This window comes from Procambarus clarkii, chromosome 37 (genome assembly GCF_040958095.1).
Source record: "Procambarus clarkii isolate CNS0578487 chromosome 37, FALCON_Pclarkii_2.0, whole genome shotgun sequence".
In the NCBI taxonomy this organism is placed as follows: Eukaryota; Metazoa; Arthropoda; class Malacostraca; order Decapoda; family Cambaridae; genus Procambarus; species Procambarus clarkii.
Window position 1 is genome coordinate 11,273,740 of NC_091186.1, and position 21,775 is coordinate 11,295,514.

Consider the following 21,775-nt stretch of genomic DNA (forward strand, 5'->3'; position numbering starts at 1 on the left):
GACCTCCCACGCCAGCTATCCACCCATCAGTTCTGAGGCTGGATGTCAAAACACGCGAAAAACGCCGACCGGAGGGAGGGAGGGTTGCCGGGGAGCCTCCGGGTCTCACCCAGAAAATGGCGTTTCATTACATTCAACGCTGGTTTTCTGGGGGGAGCCCCGTCGGCTCCCCGGAGCTAACTACCCACAGAGGAAGGTCAAAGGGACAAAACCGGGAGGCGGACACCACGCACCCCCCAAGGAGGCGAGACAACCGGCAGCAAACGCCAACCCAAGGCGCCACAGCCCCGAAAATCCCGGGAACAACACGAGAACCACGAGCAGCAAGGCCCCTGCACGAACACCAAAAATCCATGCCCGAAAGACCGCAAGGCCATGTTGCCCAGACGGCAGCGAGAGCAGCGAAGCCACGAACGCCACAGGCATGAGGGAAGAACACAGGCAGCTTAGCCGCAAGAACACAGCTGACCACCCGGGACACCATCACCCGCGAACCGGGAAGAACAGAACCGGATCAACGCAAAACGCGCTCCGGACCCAAACGCCGTGGCACGCAAACAACAGCGGAGGGCCGCCACTGAACACAAAAACGACACACCCCCGGCCCGACCAACGAAGCACCAACAAACCCTGGACCCCTCCAGAATGCAGCAGCCCCACCTCGCGCCAGAAAAAGATGGAGACTGCTGCCATCAAACAACCAAAACGCTAAAACCGAAGGAGCAAGAAAACTCAGCGAACCGACCCCCAGAGACAAAGGCCCAAAGGAAAGAGCCGACGAAAAAACACACCAGAACCGAAGGGGCACTACCAACCGAGGAGAAGACAGAGCACGCTGACCAGAGACCAGGATGGTGCAAGCGGCGCACGAACAGGCCGGAGGTGAAATGACGCACAAGACAGCTGACTAACGGTGCAGAAGCAACACCAAGACCGAAAGCAAGCTGAAGCGGCTCCGCCTGCGCCGCACGAAAAGAGGCGACAGTATGTGGCAAAACGACGGCCCCCAACCCCCACTAGAAAACCAAGCCGAGAGTAAACCAAGCTAACAAGAGGAACCACCTAAGAAGGGACAGGAAAAGGAAGGACCGCCAAAATACCCCATACTGCCGCCAAGAGAAGCACGCAGGTGGGACACCTACCACAAAGCCACCTGACCACCAACCGGAGGCGAGACCACGAGGCAGAACATAAGCAGCCCCGACAAGGCCCCCCCGAGCCCAGGAAAAAGGCGGAGCCGCGAGAAGATCTCGGGCGCGACCACCGAAACCCAGGCGGCACAAGGAGATGGAACGTCTGCCGAACAGAAAAACTCCCCGAAGCATGCAAGCCCGCCAGGAGTTCAGAAACGACGGGTCCGACGCGAGACATCGCAAGAACCCCCCCCCCCAAAAAAAAAAAAAAACAACAACCGGCAGGGCAAGCTAGGAAAACCAAAGAAGGCGGAAGGGTCGCCGCCAGAACAGGACCCGAACCAAGGGGCACGAACAACTGCAACAGACCGAGACAAAGAAGCACATCACAGGACACAGGCTGACCAACGCCTAAGAACACACGCAGGACATCCCTGCTGCAGAGGAGGCAGGAAGAAAGAGCTGAAGCACAAAAAAAAAAAAAATTAACCAGGAGAACAACCAGGGGTGGACAATCAGGCAGGGACAAAAACCCCACGCAATCCCCAGGCACAAAAACGGCAGCAAAGTGCCACTCCACAACCGGACACAGGAACAAGAACACGCCACCGTGAAACACAGTACCAATGCACACGTGCAGCAGCAGCAACAGGCACCACTGCAACATGCAACATGTAAATAGCAACTCCCCTCTGCAAAGGCAGAGAACGGAGCAGGCAGACCCCAGACAGGGCCAACGGAGACACGACAAAACCCTGCAGGCCCAGAAACCTGCACCAGGCGACCGACGGCGGAGAAACCCCGCTCGATACCTGCTGGATGAGGTACTGGGAGCTCTTTTACACCTCAAGCCCGGCCCAAGGTCAGGCCAGACCGGCCAGAGGATGGCCCACCAGGCAGCTGCTAGGAGCAGTCCACCGGCCCACATACCCCCACAACCAGGACGGGCCGGAACTGCCATACGAAAACAGGCCAGTGCGCCCAGGAAGTCCACGGACGAACCAGCAAGAAGGCTTATGCTCGCAAGTAGGTCGTGTAACAAGCACAGACCACTGATGGTAATACAGTGTTCCCCAAAAGTGCCAATAGCACCACTGCACTCCACTGGTACTATCCCGCAAGTTCTACCAGATAGGCGGGACCCAAGAGCCAGAGCTCAAATCCTGCAAGCACAGCCAGGAGCCTCACCAGGTGAGTACAGAACCAACCCTACAACCCCCACACCTCACAACATTAAAAAAGGAGGGTCCCCTGAATGACTCCAGCATGGGTTGGACATGCACATGAGGGGGACAGGAAGGGGTGATAAAGGGACAGTCACAGGTGTGCGAACGGTCTCAGTCGTACAAAAATATACCTAAATAAAGACAGGTATATAAACACCGCCGCATCCAGCGCCCGGCCAAAAGACGCCAGACCGCAGAAACTCACCTGGCGAATGGTGGCTCGAACTTGACACGACTCAACCGTGCCCAGAAGAACTTGGGAGCACCGCCAGGTGAAGACGCCAGAGCCGGACCCTGCTGGACCCGCAGGAGAACAGGGAGAGGCGAAGGAGGCGGTCCACACCCATGACACAGGGAAAACCGCGGTGTCCTCCCCACAACTGGGAACCAGGACACCCCCAGCGCGAAGGGGCACATACCGCAGCCAGGGAGAAGAACGAGAGGCGAAGCACTGTAGCAAAAAAGGGCGCAAAACCCCAGCACTGAAACACCGCCCAGACCAAAACAAACTCCACGGCGCATGCGCATAACACGCTGGCCGAACCGCACACCCTCCCTGCGGGAAGGCGCCAGCCAGGACTATTGCACGAGAAAAGGAGCCAAAAGAGGAAGCAGGAACAATAAAACCGGCCAAAGAAGCAAAGAGCCCAAAAAAAAGGAACCCAACCGGGCGACAAGTAGCCCAACCGGGCGACAAGTAGCCCAACAGGGCGACAAGTAGCCCAACAGGGCGACAAGTAGCCCAACAGGGCGACAAGTAGCCCAACAGGGTGACAAGGAACTAGGAGCCGACAGACGTTCCAATAATGCGGGAAGTAGCGAAAAACCTTCCCGTACCCTCGAGAACACAGAAGCCAACACTAGTCCCGAAGGCACACGAAGGCGCACCCGAGATCAGAAGTCACGCAGAACCCCATCGAACGGGAAAACATGACAAAAACACCGTCCCAAAAAGCGGGGGAGGAAACAACCACCCACAAGACGGAACCAACCGACTCAAAGGCCAAGGAACCGAGCCCGGGGAGGGGGCCGACGTCCAACAGCACGTACGGCGAGTGGGGAGGAAAAACCCCACTCCGCGTAACCACAAGCCCCGCCTAGAGGGGGATAAAAACCCCCACGGGGTCTAACGGGGCCAAGGCCCCCCCAAGTCAGCCCCTCCCCAGCCCCGGGAACCTACACGACAGGCCCCGGGGACGAGCTGTTCCCCCAAAGCCCCGGCCGTACCAGAAAACCGGGGCAGCCGTGAAAACACTAAGGAAGGGAGCCCACTGGCAGACTCATACAACACGGCTGGAGGAACAGGCCCAAATGCCCCCGTCACTACCCCGGAAGGGGAATTCCCCGAGACTGCCCGAGTCTCAACACCACCAAACACCCCGCCCTGAACCTACAGACGGTAAGGAACCGGATGCAGGCAGGAAGGGTGAACCAGGGGAAAGACAAGGGGGCGTGGATGGAACCGAAGCAACCAACACCCCCAAGTCCCAAAACGAACTACAACGGGGCAGTCCCGGGGCTCCCGGGGAGGAAACCACGAGAACGTTGCCACCACCAAGGCTCAAGTGCAACGCCCCTGCTGCCCGCACCCGCTTTGTTAGCACAACTGGGTAACCGAGCCACAACGAGCAACCAAACTCGCAGGACACCGGGTCGAAGGTGTCACCGACCCCACAGGCAGCAGACGGAGGCAAAACAGAGAGTCACCCAGAGACAAAAGGTGAGAGCAACCCTCAAACTCGCTGGAAGCGAGGGGGGGGCTCTGGGGTCACATCCAAGGGACCCGCGCGCCCCCAGGGGTTTCCCAGGGTCCCGAGCGTTTACTTTAAGAGGACTCGCGCTCAGGTAATCCCAGGCAGGGTACTGCTAACCGGCACCCAAGCTACCAAACAACTTTCTAAGAGCTGAACCCCCGGGACGTGTACACTCACGGGGACCTAGCAGGGGGTACCACCAGAAATACTCAGAACACAAGGGACACAAGGGGCAAGAACGAAGGCAGACCCCCCCACCAGGTATATAAACAAAAGAAAAAGAAAACCCCGCAAGAGGACAGCGTACCCAAGCGGAACAGAGCCGACCGCTATGATTGGTAAAGACAAGCTGCACAGTACCCCGCGCCCCACCAGTGCAAACACTGCCCCTTACTCTAAGGCGAACAAGGGAGACAGAACACCCGAGCACACAAAGAGCGGCCGAAAACCAAGCAGTAAACGGCCAAGCAGGGGCAGGACCCAAGGAACTTGTGGAAGGTGGCCCCAAGGGCAGTACTTACAGGGCACCTAGGGAAGGGAACCCTAGGTGCATGCAGCCCGAGTACTGAAGAATCACTCCCGGCTCACGCACCACCTAGAAAACAGACACCACACTCTAGGTACAGTGCTGAAACAACCACTGGAGCCGGAGCACATAACCATTGCCTATAGCATCAGCCGAAGAACTGATGGGTGGATAGCCCAGCCCCAGACCTCCCGGCGTGGGAGGTCTGGGGCTCCCCCTTCCCCCTCCCGGGGAGGGGGGAGCTGCGCAGACAGCAGCGCGGTGACGTATGACGTCATACTAGTTTCCTTGTTTTCTGTTGAAGAGTTCTATTCACTAGTTCGGCTTAGGTAGCAATTTTCACCAGAATAGGGGTTTGTTTTGGAATGCTTACCTTTCTGGATGCTTGACCCGGTCGATGGCAGACATAGAATGCTTCCAACCACACGGGGGTTTCTATAGGCCATTGCTCCCCTTGCCTCTCTGAGGGGGCCAGGTTCTGGCTCGTGGTCCCCGGTAGGCTCTAGAACTCCATACACATGACTGATGCCAAAGTCTGACATTAGCATATCAGCCGGTAAAGCTCCGGGGAGCCGACGGGGCTCCCCCCAGAAAAAATAATAAAGTAAACAAAATTGAACAAATTTGAAAAAAGGAGAAATATCATAAAGGTTCGTTCAGTGTGTGGCAGGTAGGCTGCTTCATATTAATAAATAAATGAAAAATACAAACATATTGAACACATTTGAAACAAAAATTGTCATAATAGATCATCCTATCTAACAAACACTGAACGAACCTTTATGACATTTCTCTTTTTTACAAATCTGTTCAATTTTTTGTTATTTTTTATTTTTTTTTATTTTTTTTAAGAAACATCGAGCAGCCTACCTGACATACACTGAACGAATGTGCAGTTTATGTTTATGTTTATGACATTTTCCTTTTTTCATATTTATTCAACTTTTTTTTCATTTTTATATTTTTTTTTCAAGAATCATGGAGCAGCCTACCTGACATACACTGAACAAACCTTTTTCTATAAACAAAATGAAAAAAAAAAAATGAAAAAAGAACAAATGTCATACGAATGTTTTTATATTTATAAACAAATTGAAAAAAAATAAAAAATAAAAACATTTGAGAAAAGAACAAATGTCATAAAGGTTTGTTTGGTGTATGTCAGGTAGGCTGCTCCATGTTTCTTAAAAAAAAAATAAAGAAAAAAAAATTGAACAAATTTGAAAAAAGGAAAATGTCATAAATGCTTGTTCAGTGTATGTTAGGTAGGCTGCTTCATTATTTAAAAAATTGAATATCATATTGATATTTTTCGGTGGAGGAACGGATTATTTTTATTTCCAATATTTTAAATGGGGAAATTCGTTCTGAAAGACAAGCATTTCACATGGCGAGCTCGATGCCTGAACGGATTAAATTCGTTAATTGAGGTTCCACTGTACTTATATATAGCGTGCATATATTGTGTAATAACAGCACAAGAAGTGTTGGGAGAAGCCATTTTGGTGAGGGAGATGGCGTCGTCTTCCTGACTTATCATGCTGTGTAAGGGTAGCTACTATGCTCTTTGTGCACTATACCAGCTTAGATGAACAGTTATGGTGAACAAAACATTTAGATAATTATATATAACATCTGTATGTAGTGAATAAAAGCAAAAACAATATGGTGGGAGGAGAATCCTGGCGAGTGAGGAGTTTTGAGGGAAGGAGTGGTAGCGAGTGGCTGGCTGGCCACTTCTCGTTGCTTTTTGACTCACAATATCAACTTAGTGGTTCGTTATGGTGAACAAAACATGCAGATACTTATATATAACCTGTGTATATAGTGTAATAACCGCAAAAGTATTTGTTTATTGTTTTATGAACATAATAATTGAATCAATAATAAGCTCACCATAATTTTGAGTACAGCGATGATTCACACATTTTATTATATAAATATATCACACTACACACTATTGAATAATATTACTGCAAAAAACTAAGAAAATATCAATCAGAAACATTGAAATAATTAGGTAATAATATCTTTGTGGCAATCCCCTGTCTGACAGCTTGGGCGGAGCAGACAGCTTCCGACGCTTGCTGAGTCAGCGCCTCTTTTTTGCCCAACTTCCCCGCCCTATTGTGGCCAAAATATGCCACTTACGATTTTTTAAATATTTTTCCTGTGATCTAGGAACGCAAATTAACAGATTTATAAGAATTTTTTTTTTTTTTTTTTTTTTTTTTTTGAGAGATTTTGTGTGGACTACTCTGGCTGGTGTTTAGTTAATATGGTTTACTTATTGTGTGGACCATTCTGGCTGGTGTTTGGTTAATATGATTCACTTGTCTGGTCCACTTGTGTGATCCAACTTGTCATATGAAGGAATTATTAATTGTAACCTGTGATAGAATTGGATAGTTTTCCACCACTCTGTGTCCCAACATTTTAAGCTTGTGGACCACTTGTAGTCCACTTGTATGGTCCACTTGTGTAATCCAACTTGTCATATGAGGGACTTATTAATAGTAACCTGTGACAGAATGGGAAAGTTTTCCACCAATCTGTGAACTCTGTCCCAACATTGTAAGCAAATCCGCACATTCCCCGCTTCAGCGAACCAGGTGAGTAAATCCGGCCTGAAAAGTGTGCGACCTAGCCGGAGATTCGTTGAATCGGGGTACGTTGAATTGAGGTTGTACTGTATTATTGTAACTTATTCTCTGCAATTATCTTCATTTTTTCATTGATCCTATTGTTTTCATGCCAACACCTACTGTACTTAATTATTTTTAGTAGTCTTATTCTATTATTATTATATTAACACTAATGAAAAGATTTCAAAATGAAGTTTGTTGAATTTATTTATGTAATGTTACAAAAGTTCAAGAGTCAATAAAGTATTATTTATAAATGCAAAACGTTGTGTATGGAATAAAAAAAATGCATCTTTATATAATTGTTTATACAGTACTTATAATAATTCTACAACAATTTGGAGATAAATTTTAAATTGTACATTTTGGGAGTTACTAGTATACAAAAGATTTGTTATACATTTAAAATACCTGTACAAGTCCTTGAATAAAAAACTGGAAAAACAAAACTATCACATAATGCTGCCATAATTTCTTTTCTCTTTTTTTATTAGTTTATGTTTTTAATGGGAGGTTCAACAGCTTCCCAGTAATTACCTAAGTGTAATTACCTAAGTGCAGTTACAGGATGAGATGGTGGTGTTCCATCTTCCCAGTACTCTTTGTCATATAACGCTTTGATATTACCAATGGTTTTGGCCTCCACTATCACCTCACCTAACTTGTTCCAATCATCTACCACTTTGCAAGAGTGAATTTTCTTATTTCTTCAGCAGCTTTGTTTGGTTAGTTTAAATCTATGACCTCTTGTTCTTGACGTGCCACGTCTCAAGAATTCTTCCCTATCAATTTTATCAATTCATAGTTTCTATTTTATCGATCAGTAGTTAAGTGCTGGTACTTCTGAGCCTTAAGATCATGCCAGGCCTTTGAAACATATGCAGACCAACCGGGAGACAAGAACAGAATATGGCTCCCTCAAAGAGACAAGAAGGGCTAGGAGATCAGAGATAGACCCAAAACTTTTTGGAAAATTGACCAGCAAATCAGACAAAATAAAACAAACCACAGCTTGAATAAGAATAAAAATAGGTAAACACTGCAAATGATAGTTTGCAATAGGTGAATAACTGTAACCCTAATTCACATGGCTACCACCAGATGATGTTAAATGCACCTGGAATTACAGCCCACACTCTTATTCACTCACCTGGTACTGTGAAGGTTGGCAGGCCTCTGCTGACACTTATTCTAGTACAGACAAGTGGAGTTGGCTAAATTGCACCTGGATCCTTCATTGTGTGGGATTCATTGCTTTCTCTTTAGTCTTCTTTGTGCTTCATGACTGTGTTTTAAACCAACCATATTGTGTTTTCCCAGTTCATCATTTCACTCTGATTTAGTTCAGGGTTCTCTTTCCTGATTTATTGGCTAGCATTTTGCTTGCCAAACCAAGAATATCTTCTTTGACAGATTTGGGTTCTTTCTCCATGAATCTCCTCCTTGCAAGTTCCCTCACTTCTGAGGAATGCATGGGATATGGTGGCTTACCCAAGGGTAGTTAATGTAGTTCTGTAGTTCTGAGTGATGTACGGAACTCACTCCCTAACGAATTGAAAAGCTGTTCAACCTACGCCTTATTCAAAAAACCAGCATTGAATGTAACAAAATGCTATTTTCTAGGCAAGACCTGGAGGCTTTCCGGAGCTATACCAGGCTGATGTGTTTATATTAGACCATGGCAAGAGTCAATTGATGGAATTCTAAATCTGCCGGGGACCACAAGCCAGAACCTGGCCCTCTCAGAGAGGCACAAGGAGCAATGGCCTATAGTCACCCCAGTGTGGTTGGAGGCAGTTTATATCTGCCATCTACCAGGTCAGGCACCCAGAAAGGTAGGAATCCCAAAACAAACTACTGTACAGCTGGTTAAAAATGGGAAACCAAAAGCTAAAAGAGCAAGCCAAATTCTCCAATAAAAAAACAAGCAAACAAGCATGATGTCACCATAGCCACCGCTCTGCTGTCTGCACAACTTCCCCCTCCCCGGGAGGGGAAAGGGGGAGCCCTAGACCCCCATGCCAATGTGTTCAGAAGCTGAATATCAAAAACAAAAAAATGCTGACCGGAGGGAGGGAGGGAGAGATGCCAGCCTCTCACCCAGAAAATGGCGTTTCATTATATTCAATGCTGGTTTTCTGTGGAGATCCCCTTCGGCTCCCCAGAGCTACCAAACCAAAGATAAATGAAAAAAGCGACTTACCTGAGAGGCAGCTGTCACTCTCTCCTCAACTCGAAGTAGAGACAACTGGCTACAACTTGCGACCCAAGGCTACACAAGCCCCAGAAGGGCCTGGAACATTAATGAGGTACCGTGCAGTCAGGACTCTGTTCAACCTCTTAAAGCCCTCGTGTCCAAATGTCAGCCCAGGGCATATTACCAAAGACAGCAGCCAAAGCCGCGAACTTATGAACATCGTGGGCACGGGGATAGACAACAGATTGGCTGTACCGAATAATCCTGCGGACGACCTTGGAGACCCGTGCCCTGGAACAGGGAAGGGAAACCAGGTCAACCCAAGGTGCGTCTCCAGCCATGGAGGTCGTGGCGCGCAAGTAACGGTGAAGAGCCGCAACCAGACACAAAACATGATGCAGCCCCGGCCAACCAACCAAGCATCAACAACCCAAGGACCCCTCTGGAAAGCAGCAGTCTCATTCTTCGCGAGAAAAGAAGGAGACGGCTGCAAACGAACAAAATAACCACCAGAACTGAAAGAGCAGAAACCCTTGCGCTGGAGGAGAGCATGAAGCTTCCTGACCTGACCCCCAGAAGCCAATGCCAACAAGAAAAGAGCCTTAGAAAAACAGTCCTGAACCAAAGGGGTTACAACAAACCGAGAAGAGGAGAGAAAAAGAGAGCACCCAGTCCAATGACCAGGACGACTCAAGCAGCGCATCAGCAGGCTGGAGGTGAAATAACACCCGAGAAAGCTTGCGGAACAGAGCAGAAGTGACATTTATCACAAACGCAAGTTCAAGTGGCTCCACCAGCACCTCACGGTACGTGACTATACTCAACATAAGATGATGGGCCTGAAACAAACAAGAGATAGGACAAAACAACCTAACAGAAATCGAAGACAACCTACGAAGAGTCAAGAAGTGCTGAAAGGACCACCAGGAAACTTCATACTACTGCCGATACAAAGCTCGCAGGTGGAACACCATCAACGAAGTCACCTAATCATCAAACAAATGGTGATAAACCCACGTCAAAAAGAAGAGTCGCAAAGATCGGAGGAGAAGATCGAGCTAACCACGTACTGGATCACACTGATCTGCTGAAAGAGGCGGAGCCACTGGAAGACCCTTGGGTTTGGACACCGAGCAAGCAGTGCCTGAAACCAAGGCTGGGCTGGCCACCAAGGGGCCAACAGGACTACTCTCCAGTGTTAAGTCTCCAAGCGAGCAGCAGAACCCATGTGCCTGACCTATACAAGTATCAACAAGCGAGTTGTACTCCGGAACAAATATTCTACACTGGGTTAAATTTTACGATAAAAATGACATTGTACACCAAAAAATTCATACTATGGGGCATTCGTAGACTGAGGTTTCATTGTATGTATGTGTGTGTAATTACCTAAATGTAGTTACAGCTACGCTCATGGTGTCCTGTCTTCCAAGCACTCTTTGTCATATAACGCTTTGAAACTACTGACGGTCTTGGCCTCTGGTAATAGGTAATAGGTTTGAATATACTGGTAATAGTTTGCTGATAAAGTGAGACAGCAAAGTTATTTGCTTGGTTGTAACTGTAATATTTCATGGAATAACTGGTTCGTCCCAATTTGTTACATTCGCAATATGGCAGACACTTCAACGAGTGCTCTTGTTTGAGTTGACATTTCCTTCATGTCATAAACATTAGATATGCCAAATCTTTTGAATCTTAAACATCAACATATTTGGTATAGAAAAAATGTAATTTACTGGTGTAAAAGCATATTTGGGTGTGTATAAATATCTTTATAAACATATAACAAAACAAAAATCATTGACAATGGCAAATAAAGCATTAACCAGAACACAGAACATTGCAACTCTTTGACCAATGAAAATGTTTGAAATATTTATTATCATTCATTCATTTATAGAATAATGTCATTTACTATTTAAAAAAAAATGCTTTTTTTGGCAAACGTCCTATGGTAAGCTAAATATAAATTTTCTATATAGTATTAGTAAGCATGATACTGTACATTGTGGAACATAATGTTTACTACATAAATATAATTCAAATAGTTATTTATAATCCAAATATTTTTCTCAGTATATTCTGTCCATATTCCATGGAATATAAAGAGGGAATTCATAATGATTCATGGACTCCCAGTCAGCAGTGTTACTAATCTATTTATATATCCAAAACAAAAGGATTTATGGCCAAGACTGTACATCTATTACCAATATACTGTACATACCATTGTACATCTAATAGCAACAACAATGATACCATCATTACAGCCAATATCAACACCAATTCGAAACCATTACAAATGCATGATTTTCTCAGACTTGCAACCAATTGCTCTCCCTACAACCTCTCCATATCACATTTTACAAAATAAATCCATCTATATCATCCTTCTCTAATTTTGTTTAATCCCATGCTATCCTTATGTGTCTAATTACCTAAGTGTAGTTACAGAACGAGAGGTACGCTCGTGGTGTCCCGTCTTCCCAGTACTCTTTGTCGTATAACGCTTTGAAACTACTGGACAGTTTTGGCTTCCACCACTTTCTCACTTAGCTTGTTCCAAACATTTACTATTATTCACTGATAGAATGAATGATGTCATTTACAAACACGAACACTGTTTTTTGCTAAACGTCCCCTGGTAAACTAAATATAAATTGTCTATACAGTATTAGTAAACATGACGTATTGTGGAACATAATGTTTACTACATAAATATAACTCAAATAACAAACCGCAAACAGAGTGGTAGACCACTTTTTTGCAAAAGTTTCTAATATTTTTGGGGCATCTAATATTTTCTTTTAGATTTTTTGTGTTTGGGTGTGAGTGTGTGTGTGCATCTAATGTATACAAGCATTTACATGTACACATATACTTAACAAGAGTTCTTATAATTTACGGTGTGTTGCATCCCACCGTGATGTCCCATATTTTTCCAGTGCTAGAATGTTAGCTCTGGAGTCTGAAATGGGTATAATCCACTTTTCTTAAATGCCTTTTTAACAGCTTCAGGTTGAGACAAGTTGGCCAACAAAGTCTTAAGCAAGGCAATGAAAGAATCACAAGTTAGTATATCACTTCCTTTCTGCTTTTGTTCCTGCACCATTTGCATCCATGACACCTCAAGGGGCTTGAAGACAGCAGCAGCTGCTGGCTGTGGCAGCTGGGGAGAGCTCTGAAGAAGGGCATACAGGATGACATGGTGCTTATGGCAGAACTCCCACACTTCTGGTGACAAGTATGAACACCGGCTATCCAGGAAGAGCCACACTGGAGTTTCTACACCTGCATTTTGGATCCACGGCATGAACACTTGAGTCAAGTATTTCTGAAAGATCTCTGCTGTCATATACCCACTTTCAGTTTCACTCATCAACCAATCCTGTATGGCACTGGATCCATCACACTTAAAGCGAGTCCCAGATGGCGAGATAATGGCTCCAGGCAGTGTTTGGCCATCAGCACACAGACTCATAAATACGGTAATGGATTTGACATTACCCTTGGTGCGATCTAGGACATTCTTAGGGCAGTGAGGAGCATGTACAATACCGGCTCTAGAACACACAAAAAAGGTGGTCTCATCGGCAGTAAATATCCGGCTGGGGTCAGTCAGCACATCTGTAAAACCCTGGCTTGAACAAAAAGCATCAAAATTTTCTCTCCACAGACGTGCATTGTGCTGGGAGGCTCCTAGTTCATAGGCAAGAAGGTCATCTGGGGAGCTAAGGTGGAGTTCTGGATGCCGTCTGAAAAAATTTTGGTACCAGAACCGCCCTGGACGGTCATCCTTAAATGGATTGCTCTTTCCCTGAGCCCGATGCTTACGCAGGAGCTTGTGTGTCACCTCCTGCACATCTGATCTAGTTCTTAAGAATCCCGCCTCAGTCCACTGCTTGAAGCAGTTCACGATGTGAGTCTCTTGTTGGCTTGTGAAGAGGCTGACTTTGACAATGGACGCTTTGTTGTTACGGCTGGTGAGTCTGTCATGGAGGGTTGTGAGGGGGACACCATACTCCCGGGCTGCCTGTCGCTGACTCATCTTTCCCTCGCATACAGCTTCAAGTGCCTCCTGTAAGGTCTTCTTATCGTACTGGCTATACTTCGCACGCCCACTCATCTGATAAAGTAACACAAGGCCAACTTTAGCTAGCAAATTAAATCAAAGTCAGATTTAACTTACATTACGCCAATTATGCCCAAAACACTGTACGTAATCAGTGGTTTTAATAAACAATTATTTTACTTATGTAACCACTTTAACATGTCCAATGTATATTACATTCTGTGAATAGATTATTATTGTTATTATAATATTAGGTTGTAAACAATGTGAAGGGCAATGTTTGCTAGAAAAATAACAACATAGAATAACTTTGGCTAATGAGTAGTCAAAGCCAGCAATATGTAGGTCCACTATTTTATATATGTACTTCTGTAACCCATACTGAAAAAATATGACATGCTGTACTGTACTATAATCAATAAAGTTAAGTTCAATAAATAACTCAAACCACAAATGCAATGAAAGGAAATTAAAGTGACAATGTTTCGGTCTATCCTAGACTCTTATCAAGTCATTGATGTACCTAAATGTTGTCACTTACATATATGTAAGTTATGTTGTTTGTTCCTGCCATGTTATAGTAACTTATTCTCTGTTTAAGCTCAATCTTTTAAATTAGCGATCTGTGTGTATATCAAATATAAATACAGTGGTACCTTGAATAATGAATTTAATCCGTTCCGGTGCCGTGCTTGTCATGTGAAATGCTCGTCTTTCAAAACGAATTTCCCCATTTAACATATTGGAAATAAAAATAATCCGTTCCACCGCTGAAAAACATCAATATGATATTCGATTTTTTAAATAATGGAGCAGCCTACGTGACATACACTGAACGAACCGTTATGACATTTGTCCGTTTTTCAAATTTGTTCAATTTTTTTCATTTTTTTATAGCAAAAGGTTCGTTCGGTGTTTGTCAGGTAGGCTGCTCCATGTTTCTTAAAAAAAAAGAAAAAAAGAAGAAAAAAAAAGAACCCATTTGAAAAATGGACTAATGTCATAAAGGTTTGTTCAGTGTTTGTCGGGTAGGATGCTCCATTATGACAATTTTTCTTTGTTTCAAACGTGTACAATTTGTTTTGTATTTTTCATTTATTTATTAATAATGGAGCAGCCTACCTGACAAACACTGAACGAACCTTTATGACATTTGTCCATTTTTTAATTTTTTTTTTTTTTTTTTTTTTTTTTTAAGAAACATAGAACAGTGTACCTGACAAAACACTGGACGAACCTTTTTGACATTTGCTCTTTTTTCACATTTTTTCATTTTTTTTATTCAACAAAAAAACAAAACAAAGCTTTGCAACATCAATACTGTTTGTGGTGTTATTACGCTATATATACACATTATATATAAATATCTACCTGTTTTATTCACCATACTTGTACAAGTAAGCTGGTATGGTGCCCAAAGACAATCATGTTCACCAGTAAACAACATGATAAATCGTGCAGACGCCGCCACCGCCCTCACCAAAATGGCGGCTCCCAACCTACTCCTCTTGCTGTTTATACCCTCTATACACACGTTATATATAAGTATCTACATTTGTGTTCACCATAGCGAACCACTAAGCTGGTATGGTGAGTGCAGTCATTAAAAGATGGCCACACACAGTCAGAAGACAACGCCAGCACCCTCCCTCCCACAGCATTACTCTTCCCTCCATGGAGCACAGCGCTAAATATCACCACAATCCTGCTATTATCAGAACCCTGGTCAGTTTTATCACAGTCAGGGGTCTTCTGTAATAATATCATCGCTACATAATAGCATGAACAAGTAAATTATGGCATTTTTAGGCGATGCTGTGGTCACAAGCTGAACAGCAGTGCTGTGAGCTCATGTTGCGTGCATCAGGCTTAGTAGCTTACTCAATACTGAGGCCCCTAACACCCGGGAATTTGGCCCACGATTTTTTTTAAAATGGCGTCTGTTTACAAGAGCCCTGATGAAGGTGTGGTGAACCCTGTGTATCCGCGGGCCGTTTAAATCTTGCATAGTACTCCAAAGCATCATATGATGCAATGCGCAATTTACTGCAAGTTGGTCAAAGCATCATATGATGCGATGCGCAATTTAAGGGTTAATGAAAATGACACGCTGAAATAAAAATGCTCGATGGTATATATAGTATTCTTTAAAGCTTTTACACATAATTTGGAGAATGTGTTTGTGGCTTGTTATCTCCTATTCCACATTCTATAACATGGTATTTATTCACAATATTTCCATTTGCCATTTTCTCCCTTAAAAATGTGTATACTCTTTGTCAGGATATATGCATATAAGGTCAAAAAGCCCAGCATGCCAACTGCAGCAAACCCAAAATCGGCCGAACGTCACCCATGAGCATGCAATCGCACTAAAATGTGTATATTGTACTCTCTCCAGTTTTGTCACGTCAGTTTTCCTGTTACATCGTTCATTTTGGTATCAAATTGCTCGCAATAGAATTCTCTAAAGGGATATATGCATATAAGGCCAAAAAGCCCGGCATGCCACCCACAATAAACCCAAAAATCGGATGAGCATTACCCGTGAGCAAGCACCTATCAGCACACCCACAACACCCGCACTGAAATGTGTATACTCTTTTCAGTTTTCTCACGTCAATTTTTGTGTTACATCATTCATTTTGGTATCAAATTGTTCACAATAGAATTCTCTAAAGGGATATATGCATATAAGGTCAAAAAACCCGGCGTGCCATCCTCGGCAAACCCGAAAATCGGCTGAGCGTTACCCGTGAGCATTATACACAAAATGTATGTACAGTACTCTGTTCAGTTTTCTCACCTCAATTTTACCACTATGTCATTCATTCTAGTATCAAATTGTTCGCAATCTAAAGGCACGCATTTTAAAAGTAGTCCCATAATCATCGGGTAAAAAATGGAATGTTAACAAATATTTTAATTTTGGATGTCACATGCGTCCCCGCTGAACATCCACAGAGTTATTTTTGGATGTCAAATCCGTCCCCGGAGAACAAAAGTGTTAACACTGTAGTAAATGTCTACCAATCGATAATTTTGACTGATCTTGAGGTTATCTTGACATGATTTCGGGGCTTTAGTGTCCCCACTGCCCGGTCCTCGACCAGGCCTTCACTTCCCAGGAAGCAGCTCGTGACAGCTGACTAACACCCAGGTACCTATTTTACTGCTAGGTAACAGGGGCATAGGGTGAAAGAAACTCTGCCCATTGTTTCTCGCCGGCGCCCGGGATCTAACCCGGGACCACAGGATCACAAGTCCAGTGTGCTGTCCGCTTGGCCGACCGGCTCCCTAACAATAGACTATATAATATTTAAACCCCCCCAGCTTGTGTAGGAAATGATTTGTGGGAATTTAATATCATACAGTCCGCTATTGAATTAAATAAATTAATATATAAATTAAATATAAATTATAAACTAGAACTCATTAAATAAAATAATAATTGTATTAAAATAAATCAATAAATCCCACGAGTCAGTTTTCCCCAACAAATTCATCCACCAGCTAGACTGACAAGGTAAGGAAACCAAAAAGACAAATCAAGGCACTAGAGAAAGAATGAGTCAGGGAAAATAATTCCCTTACTCATTCTTCTCTAGTGCCTTGATTTGTCCTTTCGGTTTCCTTACCTTGTCAGTCAAGCTGTCATTTTCCCTATCCTGCAGCAAAATACTGTCAAATAAAATATTAACCTAACTCTTGAGACCTATGTTTTCTTGCTCTAAATTTTAAAATCTTCCATCATAAACCTATCCCAAGTTCTCAATCATCACTAATTCTCTAGAAAACTACCTACCTGTATTGCTTAGTAAACCCTATGAAATTACTGTCCCTTGCTGTCTCCACTGATGATCTTGTCCCATCTGCCATCTTTATTTTACCTGAATTTATCTGAGGGCCACTAACACTCTAGTGAGCTTGACGAGGACAGGAAGATGGCGGCTTGTGAAAGGTCCCCCTATTTCTCCTGATGATTTTTTTTTTAGTTAGATTTTAAAATTCAACAGTTTTAGCATTTACAGTATATCATTGGTGGGTAGGCAGTTTCATGGGTTTAACCCTGTGGGTGAAAATACCTTTTGTTATCAGACCTACATTGTGGCTTGTTGAGCTTGAAACCATTGCTCCTTGTTTGTGTTACAACTAAACTCGTGAAACAATTTTTGGATCAACATCCTTCAAATTGTTCAGTATTTTAAACATTTTGATGAGATCCACCTTGTCATGTCTGGTTTGCAGTGTTGTTAGCCCTGTGGCCCTCAACTGTTCCTGATACGAGAGTTGACTTAATTTTGGCATGATTTTAGTTTCTTGGTTTTGAACTTTCTCCAAAGCAGTTATAGTGGAACCTCAGTTCTCATAATTTTCGGTACTCATACTCAATTTCTCAGAAAAATTTGATTTGGAACTCGTTATTTGCCTCGGTGTTTGGAATTCGTTTATACACATCCAGGTCCACCAAGCATGTGGCATCACGGTGAGGCACGCCTCAGTTAACCAGGTGTCCTGCCGAGGTGACGACCGTGCTTGAATTCTTTGTGAAGAATTTCATTGTTTTTCTACTTTTTTGTTTTCTGAACAGTAGAGTTCTTATTATATATCACACCATAGGTCCCAGGATGGTGAGGGGACTGGATGGATGGATGGTGGGGGAACTGGATGGATGGATGGATGGTGGGGGAACTGGATGGATGGATGGATGGATGGATGGATGGATGGATGGATGGATGGAGGAGGGAATGGGATGGATAGATGGATGGATGGTGAGGGGACTGGATGGATGATGAGGGGATGGATGGATGGATGGATGGATGGATGGAAGGATGGTGGGGTGAACCTCTATCCCCCACACCACATCTTCCCCACTACCCCCCATATCGCCACTGGGCCCTCCTCCACACTGCACCCTCTCCGCTACCCCCATACCGCCACCAGACCCTCCCTGCTACCTTTATTCCCCACACCGCACCCTCCCCGCTACTCCCATACTGCCACCGGACCCTCCCCACTACCTTCATCCCCCACACAAAATGCCCCCCTTCCCCCCAGCCACATCTGGATGGTATTAATATGGAAGGCATCCTTGCTATCAGGAGGCAGACTGCCTGACATTAAACACTTGTTATTTACCGGCTGTAAATGCCTGATGGACTGTAAATGGCTGAATGACTGTAAATGCCTGACTGGTTGCTGCCACAACTGTGAATGCCTTTGGTTATGACTGCCTGTGAATGCTTGCCTGAATGTAACGAGTTGTGTCTGGAAATGCCTAACTGGTTGCTGCCACAACTGTGAATGCTTGACTGCCTTTGGTTATGACTGCCTGTAATTACCTAAGTGTAATTACAGGCAGTCATAACCGTGACTGGTCTTGACTGTGAATGCTTGACTGACATGTTGTGACTAAGTGACTGGTTCTGACTGCCTGCAACATAACAGAGGCAGTGAAATATTTGAAAGGAAAATCTGGAACCAGTGATGCAGATATGAAAGCGTTTAAGTGAGCAGGAGACTCCTCCTCACTCTTCCCATACACCAACATCGCTCCTCCCTCCCTTACTCCTCCCTCCTCACCGTCTCCCATATGCCAACAAGAGTCCTCAATAAAAGGTTAATTGCAGTTAAATGTTCGCTTATTTTATTTATGACTTATACCTGACTGTTTTGTGTATGAAAAATATTAGTAGTATTCTGTATAAAATGTATTTTTAGGTTAATATTTTTGGGGGTGGGGGTGGGGGGGGGGGGGGTGGAACGGATTAATTCAGTTTACATTATGGGAAAATTTGTTTCGGTTTTCGTAATTTTCAGTTTTTGTAACATCTCTGGGAACGGATTAACTACAAAAACTGAGGTACCACTATATGTCCTTCTGCAGATGAGGTCTCCATGCTTGGAGTTCCATTACCCCAGCTGTCAGGCGGGAGTTGCCACAAAGATATTATTACCTAATTATTTCAATGTCTCTGATTGATTTTTTCTTTATTTTTTTTTGCTGTAATATTATTCAATAGTGTGTAGTGTGATATATTTATAATAAAATGTGTGAATCATCGCTGTACTCAAAATTATGGTGTGCATATTATTGATTCAATTATTATGTTCATAAAACAATAAACAAATACTTTGTCGGTTATTACACTATATACACAGGTTATAAATAAGTATCTAAGTTATATTTAAGTTATGTATAAGTATATAAGTATAAGTAGAAAGCAAAGGTGAGAACTGTATTGATATAGTACATGCTCTCATAAAAGACGAATTGCATTATAATCTCAATAAAACAGACATAATTGCTGCCTACAGAGTAGGCAAACCAGAGAAAGGAAGACTCAAACTCAAAAGACATAGGGTCCCATCATAAAGACAAACTTTGGGTCTTGCAGAAGGTACTAGAAAAGAACCTCCATACCACCGCAGAGAAGATCCGAGAGGAAGGGAACTCCCCGGAAGGCCATCCCTGATGGGTCTAGCGGCATGCAGAAACGAACCCTGGGGGAAGCTGCACTCAAATCAAACTCATACAAGGAGGGGGGAATACGAAAACTCCTCCTGAAGGAAAAGGCCCCTGCTAGACGGAATAAAGACCCAGCTGGGGTCCAAGGAACCTAAGGCCCCATATCTGACTCCAACAAATACTGGAAACCAAACTCGAAGGCTCTGAGGCAGAGCCAGCATCCACGCCTACCACCTGGGGTAGAAAAGCGGAGTCCAAGGGTGAGACCTCAGAAAAAGGAGTTGGCTGGAAGAACAACCTTGATACCTTGGTGGAACCAGCAGGCTCAACTGCCTCCACAGCTGAAGTGGAAAGAGCATCCAATGGAGATGGCCATGCCACATCCCAAACTAAACCCTGCCCCTATACAGAAAGCCTCGGACATTTCAGAGCTGGAAGGAAGGAGGTGCGAACGGAGAGAAGGTGTCGACAGAACCAAGGTGTTCACCAACACCTTCAATTCTGGGTTCCTAAGCGCAAGGCAGGCCAGCTCTAGGGCATATAAACAGGCACATGAACTAAACTGCTGCAGCCAGGAAAAAAGAACCTATAAGGCAGAAGCTGCCTGTTATGCTTGAACTTCATCTGGAGGGTCCGAGAAAAAAGTCACACGAGGAGATAAACCTCACAGGACTCTTTCTTGCATTTGGAAGTTTGAAAATATAGTGTTAAAATTTGTGTTTCATAATCTTTATGATGTTGCTCTAATTGTTTGATATTGATGAGTGTCCAAGTTGTAGGTGTCTTCAACCCAGCAGGCAGCATGGCAGAAACAGAAAGAATCATCGTCGATTTATAGCATGGATGACAAACAGCCCTCAAACTTGCACAAAGTGAGAACAGGCTCAGAATGAATATCCGTAAGCCCCAGGAAACACTGTACCCCAGGAAATTATCAGGGCCTAAAGGGTAAACCAAGCAGGACACTTAGGCACTGGGGATGCTACTCCAGACCTAAATGTAAACAGATGCAGCCTGAGCTACACAGCTGTGAAGGTCGACCTTGGTGTGCTGTAGTACAACAGTGTAAACCATCTGTACACACTCTATCCAGTCAACGCTCGCTCCTGACCCAGGACGTAGACAGAGGGGGCAGCAAGACCCTCGACTTGCCAAAGTGAGGAGGGCCTCCAAAACAGAACGGGCCTCTAATATAGCGACCTTCTGAACACACCAGGGAAGAGACCTCTATCAGTGCAGGGCAGCACAAGGAAGATAACCCTGAGCACATGCAGCTCCAAGTGCACTAAAAGCCAGGTCCATGCAACACCAAAACAATACACAACAAAAGGCCACATAGGATAAAGTTAAAAAAGGCCAGCACTTAGCTGAAAAGCACTGGAGGGCCCACCATAGCTTGCTGACGACCCAAGAGCCCTACAGCAGATATTGTTTCCAGTCTGCATCAGTGACAGAACTGATGGCATTAGCTAGTGGAAAGTGAGAGCCCTGGCCCCCTGCCCTCCCCCATCCCCCAATAAGTGGGAGAGGTGGGGCAAATGAGTGCATGCTTGTTTCTAGAGATTCAATATTTTTTTTACATTGTTGGAAGAGTTCATTTAGCAGTGTTGAGGCTTCAGTCTCTTTGAACCTAGCAGTAATCTGTATTGGTTTGTTGACTCTTCTAGATACTTTCCTAGTGCAGTGGCAGTGTATCGATTGCTTCCTGTGCCTCTGTGAGGGGGGAGGCCAGGTTTTAGCCCTAATCCCC

The 21,775-nt window shown here is 44.5% G+C and overlaps 1 protein-coding gene across 4 annotated transcripts in view; it reads right to left on the bottom strand.

The window, feature by feature from the left end:
- Positions 1–7,473: 7,473 nt before the first annotated feature.
- The window catches only part of LOC123765801 (uncharacterized), a 91,295-nt gene continuing 76,993 nt past the window's right edge, over positions 7,474–21,775 (bottom strand). For all 4 annotated transcript variants that reach the window (XM_045754564.2, XM_069337124.1, XM_069337122.1 and 1 more), the window contains exon 6: positions 7,474–13,610. In XM_045754564.2, coding sequence (XP_045610520.1) covers positions 12,432–13,610 — 1,179 coding nt within the window. In that variant the 3' untranslated portion in view covers positions 7,474–12,431. The remainder of the gene's footprint in view (positions 13,611–21,775) is intronic.